Source organism: Strigops habroptila, chromosome 12, assembly GCF_004027225.2.
Source record: "Strigops habroptila isolate Jane chromosome 12, bStrHab1.2.pri, whole genome shotgun sequence".
NCBI lineage: Eukaryota > Metazoa > Chordata > Aves > Psittaciformes > Psittacidae > Strigops > Strigops habroptila.
In genome coordinates, this window is record NC_044288.2 from 5,249,347 (window position 1) to 5,257,232 (window position 7,886).

The 7,886-nt window shown below is 48.1% G+C and overlaps 2 protein-coding genes across 3 annotated transcripts; one reads left to right on the forward strand and one right to left on the reverse strand.

Moving 5' to 3' along the window:
* Positions 1–736: 736 nt before the first annotated feature.
* Positions 737–5,431, reverse strand: CDCA8 (cell division cycle associated 8). Its single transcript, XM_030504828.1, has 10 exons — positions 5,253–5,431; positions 5,048–5,176; positions 4,590–4,630; positions 4,032–4,107; positions 3,548–3,687; positions 3,020–3,099; positions 2,580–2,678; positions 2,297–2,423; positions 1,755–1,841; positions 737–1,395 (listed from the first exon to the last, which is right to left on the reverse strand). The coding sequence occupies exons 1-10, from the start codon at positions 5,332–5,334 to the stop codon at positions 1,351–1,353; spliced, it is 906 nt and encodes a 301-aa protein (XP_030360688.1). The 5' UTR covers positions 5,335–5,431; the 3' UTR covers positions 737–1,350.
* Positions 5,432–5,482: 51 nt separating this feature from the next.
* Positions 5,483–7,395, forward strand: C12H1orf109 (chromosome 12 C1orf109 homolog). Of its 2 annotated transcripts, none has more exons than XM_030504830.1 (4): positions 5,483–5,756; positions 5,843–6,022; positions 6,131–6,249; positions 6,665–7,395. In XM_030504830.1, exons 1-4 carry the CDS (start codon positions 5,485–5,487, stop codon positions 6,730–6,732), a joined length of 639 nt encoding a protein of 212 aa, XP_030360690.1. In that variant the 5' UTR covers positions 5,483–5,484; the 3' UTR covers positions 6,733–7,395. The 2 variants fall into 2 exon arrangements, with proteins under 2 accessions (XP_030360690.1, XP_030360689.1); XM_030504829.1 differs by having other exon boundaries at positions 5,491–5,756; positions 6,679–7,395.
* Positions 7,396–7,886: the final 491 nt, after the last annotated feature.

Sequence of the window (7,886 nt, forward strand, 5' to 3'; positions counted from 1 at the left end):
GCCACCTGCAGTTAGGACTTAGAAGCTGCCAAAACCTCTTAAATAGTGATTTCCAAATACATGGTACATACCTGAGGTTTGCATTGCAGTAACATGCTTCCTTTTTAAAGGAAACTCATGTATGAATGCTGTTCTCCAAACTTTCTCCCATGCCACATGCCAACTAATTATTTAAAGTTACTATTTATTTTCAACTTGGGCGACATTTTCTGTTTCTAAGGGAAAATTCACACAGCATATTGAAGTTATTAAAGAAGCAGCAGTCTCCTTTGCTTCCTCCCAGCAAAGAAAGCAAAACATGAGAGCCAATGTCTTCTAGAGCCAGAAGCTAAAAACGTTAATCCCCCCAGTTCCAACAGCAAGTTTCCAAGGGGCTACATTTAAAGTTGAATTTTCACAAATCCCAAGTGGAGCAAGATTCCTCTCTTTTCTGTAAGCTATGGGGAAAAACCCCACATTAATGACTGAGGAAGTTAAAATAGCATTTACAGGATATGGCTCTTTGTCAAAGAGATGCACTGAATGAACTCAATTTAGATGAGAAGAAAGGCCAAAACAATGTTTGACTAGGCCAAGCTTTCTTCTTCCCTGGCTATACTCTGTTCCAGGAGCACTGCTTCTCCTAAAGATTTCAAAGGGGGTGTAGGAAAAGCAAAGTTGTCTCACATTAGATATACTCCAGCAGCTCAAAGGTTACTCTCAGTAATCTGGTTAGGCCACAGTCCAGCCGATTCTATTAAGTAGAAGTAACTCCAATCCTTTATTTTTTTCAAAACAATAAAATGCATAAGTTCTTTATACAAACCTCAAAGCCAGTTAAAAATACAATGGCTGCTATAAGAATAAAAGGATTGAGATTCATGGCAGCATCATGAACTACAAGAAGCTTTCCATTTAGCCCCAGGCACCAGTAATTTGCCTTTAGGTATCTCAGGTACTGTGCTGAGATAGTCATCAGCTTGTAAGCACACCTGCAGAGAAAGGATGGGCCTGGAAGGAAGTGAAACAAATCTGAACCACTGCTTTCTTTGCCCAGTCACTTGTGTCCACTGCTTAAGTCTTCTGTGAGATACCAGAAAAGCTTTTCTGCCCAGCTTGCTGGTCTGCAAGCCCATAATAACTGTATCTTAGTCTCAAAGGAAATAGGAAATAGAGTATCTCTCCCCCCCCCGCCCCCGAATCACAAGAATGAAATCTATTCTAATCCCATTACATATTATAGGTAAAAAAAAAATGAGTAAACCTCCATTCTGTAAATTAATGGAAGACACAATCAGGACAAGAACTAAAGGTTGCAGTCCTAAAGGTAACATTCTGTATTTACAGAGGGACGTCAACATCCACCGAGTCTCATCTGCGGGTTTTTGCAGCGCTGCAGGCTTGTGCAAGACGACCCTAGAAAGAAAGGGAAATTAATCAGTGCTCTAAAGCCAGATATCCCACAACCATTTACAACTTCTGCCCAAAGGAGAAGACACCTTCAGTTCCATTCAGCTTTTCAGAGCATTGACAGTAGTTCTTTTTCAAGAAGCACATGGTTTATTCACAGTTTGTACTAAGCTAGATGTGATGTAAAGCTACTCCCTCCTTCCCTTCCCACTTCATGCTTCTTGACCACTGATATGAGCCAAAATACAAGATAGGGCAGGGAAAAATAAGGAGTTTCTATTATAGTTCAGTTCAGTGACTAATGTCAGAATGACAACACTGCCTTGTGAATTCAGTCTACGATTGACAAAAATACATAGACTTACTGATAGCTTCTGCATAAATCCTTGGGCCTCCGCATTCAGATGAAGAAGATTATTCTTGGTCACATCACTCGCTGCTAAACGAATGCTCTGTGGGAAAAAACAACCAAATCTTAGGTTTTCTATCTGTAGAAATCTGTAGTAGTCAGAAGCAGCAAATAAATTCAATTAGAAAATAAAAGTAAATAAAACCCAAGCATACTAGGAGACCGTGTACAGGCAGAGACTATGTTAAGCTTGACCAGAAGCTCATCTCATATCTTCCTTGCAGTGCATTAACACATTACTGCCAGCACAAGCTACTTTAAATGCAACTTCAACATAGAGCAACCATCATTCTCTGATGTTTTGACATTCTGTTTTGACCAGCTTGAACAGCTCCCACTTCTTAAAAGTTTTTGAAGGTTCTTTTTATGTTACATCCATCCCTTGATAAACTGCAGTGGCACAACTAAACAGACAAGAGTGGATGAACTGAAACTGGTAAGGCCCCTCCCCATCCCCCCAAAAGAAGTTACAAGTACAGATTCAAGCTTGTGATTTACCTCCCCTCCTCCCACAGGGACTGTGATGAAGATATCGTTGATGTCAGCAAGGGGGCTGCCATTGGCAGAGACGGTGTAAACACGTTCGTGTGCTGCAGGTGCGCGCAACCCCGGTGTCTTGAAGATGCTGAAACCAAGAGTTAGAGGTAAGAAATGTCACTGCAGTTGCTCAAAGCACTTTTAGTCAAAGTCTTTCATTTAAGGTTCAAAGAACCACTAAGGATTACATTGCCAGGAGATGACAGCATAAGAGATTAACAGAGAAATTCATCAGAATGCAAACCTGGGATCAAATCTGGGTGTGATCATGGAGGTACCTCCTGGAGCACAGAGATCAACAATTCTACCAGTAGCTGGAGTGATAAAGTTGTTTTTGCTTGATCTGTTAAAGGGGAAAAAAAACCCAAACATTTGCTTGTAAGAATCCTTTTAACAAATGTGCAAGAGTTATCTTACCAAAGACTTGAATGAGGTTGTCACCACAGAAAACCAGAGTTTCTTGCTAATCAAAGTTAAACCCCAAAGCTAGGGATAGCTGCTCACCACAGGAGGAAAGTTGCCCATCTTTCATTCACTGTCAAAGCCCCTATTTTTCCCCTATGGCATGGCACAACTACACCAACCAGCCTACTAAACCATACTCCAGTCCATTTCAGAGTTATGTTAGCACTATATACTTACTCTCCATTTCTGAAACCCAGCACAAAAGATATCCCATATTACCTTTTACTCACGCGCTCCGCTCTTGCTGAAGGAGCTCTTCTGCTCCTGGACGCTGGCACTTTTTTAGTGGATGCCTTCACCTGAAACACACATTATACACCAAATCAGTCACTTCACTCTAATGTGACACCCGAGTCCACATCAGCAGAGGCTTCCATACAAACTGTTTGGCTCCAGGGGCTCCTTTTCATGGCACAAGAGTCCACAAACAAACACCAAAGCAGCTTCTGTAACCTTCCTCTGCTGCTACAATTTTCAAGGAAGAGATAGATGTTTTGAAGTCGCCCTCAAAGTGGGGATTCATCAGCATTGGACACTGTTAAGTTTTGGCTGGACAAGGTGCTAGGACATCTAAGTCTAAGTCACGCTTTGCCTGGTTGGACCAGATGATCCTTGAGGTCTGTTCCAACATGGGATTCTAGGAATCTACAGTTCAAAATATCCTGGCCAGCTCTAGTATCATAGGCATCATCTCAGAGATTAATTCACACTTGGGGAATAAAGGCATCACAAAGGCTAGCTATTTACCTTTCCAGTTGTTGGATTAAGGATTTTAGCTTCTGGCTCTGGAAGACATTGGCTCTCATGTTTTGCTTTCTTTGCTGGAGGAAGCAAAGGAGACTCTGCTACTTCTTTAATAGCTTCAATAGGATGTTTGAATTTTTCCACTAGAAAGAGAAAGTGTTGCCTAAGTTGAAAATAAATAGTAACTTGAAATTATTACTTAGCAGAAGAGGTAAAGCATAAACAACTACAAGCTTTTTGAGCAACGACTTGCTTCTGAAATCCAAATTCCAGTGTAATCCAGATGGTTGACAGAGCACTATTTTGAATGTTTTAATAATAGAATTAAGTAGAGCTCCTGCAGATAGCAGGGAGAAAAATAGGATTATTTCCATGGTTTCAAACATACTGGAGAACATAAGTAAGAACAGGGTTGTTATTCACAGTATGTAAACCTTGACATGCCTTCACCTCACTGAACTCACCACAATGCTTAAAACAAACTGACCTTCCTTCATGACCTTCAAAGGAGTACGGACAACCTCCGCTGTTAACTTGTTTATTTCTGGTATTTCCAAGTCTGCCTACAATTAAAAACAGTCACAACACCATCAGGGTTATCAGTAGCATATAGTTCTGATAGGCAGCAAGAATACCTTCATGCTTTCTGTTGTGCTCTAAACTGGGATCTTTCCTGTTATCATGGAGGTGATAATGACACAGACCTGCATGCCTTTCAGGGCTAATATTCTTATTTTGCAAGTGTGTTTCACCTACACTCTGCTGCTCAACCAACTTAGAAATGCTTTAATTGATTGAAAAGTGTGTGTGTGCTATCAAGGATCTGGGAGTGAAATGAAGCAGGTAAGGGAAGATGCACCTGAAGCAGCACGAGAGTACAAATCCCACATTGGATATAACAGACTGTTACGTTTTACAGCAACATTTATGGAAGTATTTGTGTAACCTCTGCTACAGCAACACCCCAGCAGACTCAAGAAACCCTTCCCTGCCGCAGTGGTGTGAACAAGGTCAGAAAAGCTAAAGATTTATGCTAGAAACCTACCATTGCTGCCTCTTCCAACACCTTCTTGCATCCTGCTTTAGCTAGAAAGAAAAGATTTATTAGAAAACCACGACATATCCAAGCCATATGCCCATACAGCATACACGGATATGCTTTAGCAAGTCACCACTAGGGTGCAGAAAACGAGTAAAACCCAGTTTTTTGGGCAGCGAGGGAGCAGAGCAATGGTGGAATCACCGCCCCTAGCTCACAAAGCGTGCAGCCGAGGCCCTCGGTGCCACGGGTTAGTGGTGCCCTTGGCGGTGCTGGGGAACGGTTGGACTTGATGAACTCAGAGCTCTTTTCCAACCTGGTTGATTTTATGATCCTAAAGAGAGCAGCGCTCCCGGAACCCGCTCGTTTTGGGAGGTGGGGGGGAGCAGAGTTGATCCCGACGGCTCCGTTATTCCCGTTGGTTTTAGTTAACGAAGGCAAACCCCCCCCGCCCCGTTCCGTACCAAAGAACTCCAGCCAGTTCATCTCGCGGAACGCCACCGGCAGCCGCAGGATGTGCATGTCGTACATGTCCTCTATCTCCTTCACCAGGCGCTCCCCGTTCGCCTGCAGCCGCTCCACCCGGCTCTCCACTGCGGGGGAACAGACACGGCGTGAGCCCCGCGGCCCGCTCCCGCAGCCCGCTCCCGGCGCTCGCTCCCGGCCTACCCTCACGATCGAAATCCTTCAGGAATGCCTCCAGCTTCCTGCGGCGTGAGACCGCGCCGGGCTTCTTCCTCGCGGGGGCCATGACAGCGGGACCGGAATTAGAACGGGGATTAGAACCGGGATCGGGACCAGAAGCGCTGCCGCCCGCCCCGCGTTCAAATCCACCCACTCAGCCAATCAGAGCTCAGCGCGGCGCGATGACGACACGGTGCTTCCGAGCCGGCGCGTTGCCATGGCAGCGGCCGCGGCGCTGGAGGCCATGGCGGCGGCGCTGCGGGCCTGGGCGGCGGCGGCGGCGCGGCAGGACGCGGCCTGGCGGGCGGCGCTGGCCGGGTGCGCGCCGCCGCTGGGCTCGCTGGCCGGGCTGGCGGCGCAGATGCGGGCGGCGCGGCGCCTGGCGTGGGGCGCTTCGCCGCTCGGTGCCTTCGGGGACTTGCCGGAGCGGCTGTGGCGGAAGCAGCGCGGCGCGGCCGAGGCGCTGATGGAGCAGCTCGGCGGCCGGCGGTGAGGCGGCGGGACCGGGAAGGGCCGGGCTGGATGGGGAGTGCGGAGCCGCGGCTGAGCGCACCCCGCGTTGCCTCCCCGCGCAGGGAGGAGCTGCGGGCCGTGCGGGACGCGGTGGGGGCCGCTGGGGCCGCCGTGCTGCGGCTCTACGAGGAGCGGGCGGCGGAGCTGGGCCTGGAGGCGGTCCTGCGGCGGGGGCCGCGCTGCCCATCGCTGGCCGACGCGCTGGAGGGGCTGCAGGACGTGGAGCGCTACTACCGGCACCTGTATCCTTCAGCGGTGGGGCTCCGCGGGCAGCGCTGGTGGGTGGCTCTGTCCCTTTGCCATCCTTGGTGGGTTTCTCTGCCTCTTTATTGTCCTTACCGGGCGTGAAGGTACCTGGAGATCAAGCTTCTTCTCCTCCACATCAGCTGTGACAGCCTGGCAGACATGGAGATCCTCCCACAGTCGTGGGAGAAGATTTTGGAGCGCTACAAGGGAGACGTTGTTCAAGGTAGTTCCATTTACAGCAGCCCAAGAGGCCCTTCCTTGAGCTCTGTAGTGATGTCTCAGCCCTGGAGATCACATGCAGGCCTTGCACTGTGTGTTGGTGTTGGTCTTGGTGGCAGGGGGTGACCTTGCTTGGTTTGGAGTTGGTCTTTGCAACCATGAACAGCTTCAGTTGTAAATATTCACCCTCACACCCTGGCACAACCGGAGGTGATGCCCTTCCTTGCAGTAAAACAAGGGGTTTAGAGATCCATTTCAGATCCATTCAGATCCATAGAGATCCATTTAGAGGTCCATTGGTCTGCTAAGTTAGTTTTCCTTAATCTTTTCTTTATTACTTAGAAACAAGGTTGATTTTTGTGCGTACACAATACAAAGTGCATTAAGCTAACGGGGTTGTTTTCACCCTTCCAACTCAGATACTCTTCTTAAGGTCTCTCTGTTTGTGGACAACCAGCGAGAGCTCTGCAGCTCAACAGGCTCCTGACAGAGAACAGGATCCGATGTGGACCAGCTTCTGTGACCAGCTTGGTGTGCTCCAAGATGACCTCAAAGAGAAGGAGGATGAACTGAGGAAGCTTTACCGGTGCTTTTTGGAGGCTGAATGAGCTGAGGACTTGGCCTGAGCAGGAGATGCTTCGACTGTTCCGTTTTCAAGTGGAAATGGACTTGATGTCTGCCAATAAATGGGTGTAACATAACGTCCTGGTACTATGCAAGAAAGATGTTTAGGTACTGCCCTTAGAAATAAATAAGGTTTATTTATAATAAATCAGGGCTTAAACCCAGTTTGCACCTTGTGCCTCTCAGCAGTGTGTTTGCTTTCATCCCACCTGCACATGGATTGACAAGGAAGGAGTTTGAAAATGTAATGCTGGAGGTGCACAAACACTCGAGTTCTGACCCAGGCTGTTTGCAAGTGTGGGAGAGCACACTGATACCTCTGCTATGGCATGTTTAAATTGGAGTAAACTTCCCACTCCGTGGTGGCAGCAGCTGCTGGGAGCTCTGGGGACATCTTCTGGTGGCCGTGACACTGATCCCTGTAACGGTCCCAGATACCGGTGGGATTCTGTCTCTAAATAACATATCTGATAAGAAATTGTAGCTTCGCAAGAGAAGGCCAAATAAAGAATTGTGCTTGGACAGGTTGGAGCTGCGCTCTGCTCCTTGCTTGTACGATGAAGTGGGTCTTGGAGCCGGGGATCTGACCACCTGAGGGCACTGCTCGACCTGCAGAGAGCAGCACTGCGGGCCCTGGTGGCTGTGCGGGGCTGGGGCTGGGGCTGGGGCTGGGGCTGGGTGTCCCCCCTCTGCCAAAAGGTCTTCATGCGGTGGTGCTTTATACGCAGTTCCAATTGCAAAGAAAAATAACGTGAGTCATGCACCACTGTCCTGAGCTTCTCACTTGGCCATCCCCTTCCCCGGGAAGTTACCAATGGAGTCCCCCTCCTGCTGCTTCAGCTTAAGATGAAGCAGATGATGCACTCAAGATACTGGTTTGGCAAATCAGCCAAGAATGCAGCTTTGTTTAGCAAAAGGCTGTACAGCAGTCTCGCTGCAGACACTTCTGCATGCAAAGCACTTCCCCTCCTTCTTGAGTGGCTTTGTCTCACCGTGACCTGTCACTGACTCATTGTG

Excerpts from the sequence above, each read along its gene's own strand:
- CDCA8 (XM_030504828.1), bottom strand. The coding sequence starts at position 5,334 with ATGGCCCCCGCGAGGAAGAAGCCCGGCGCGGTCTCACGCCGCAGGAAG. Across the intron at positions 3,688-4,031 it reads TTTGAAGGTCATGAAGGAAG|TGGAAAAATTCAAACATCCT; the intron begins GTCAGTTTGTTT and ends TTCTCTTTCTAG. Across the intron at positions 2,424-2,579 it reads ACACCCAGATTTGATCCCAG|CATCTTCAAGACACCGGGGT; the intron begins GTTTGCATTCTG and ends TCTTGGTTTCAG.
- C12H1orf109 (XM_030504829.1), top strand. The coding sequence starts at position 5,512 with ATGGCGGCGGCGCTGCGGGCCTGGGCGGCGGCGGCGGCGCGGCAGGAC. Across the intron at positions 6,023-6,130 it reads GAGCGCTACTACCGGCACCT|GTACCTGGAGATCAAGCTTC; the intron begins GTATCCTTCAGC and ends CCGGGCGTGAAG. Across the intron at positions 6,250-6,678 it reads CAAGGGAGACGTTGTTCAAG|GTCTCTCTGTTTGTGGACAA; the intron begins GTAGTTCCATTT and ends ACTCTTCTTAAG.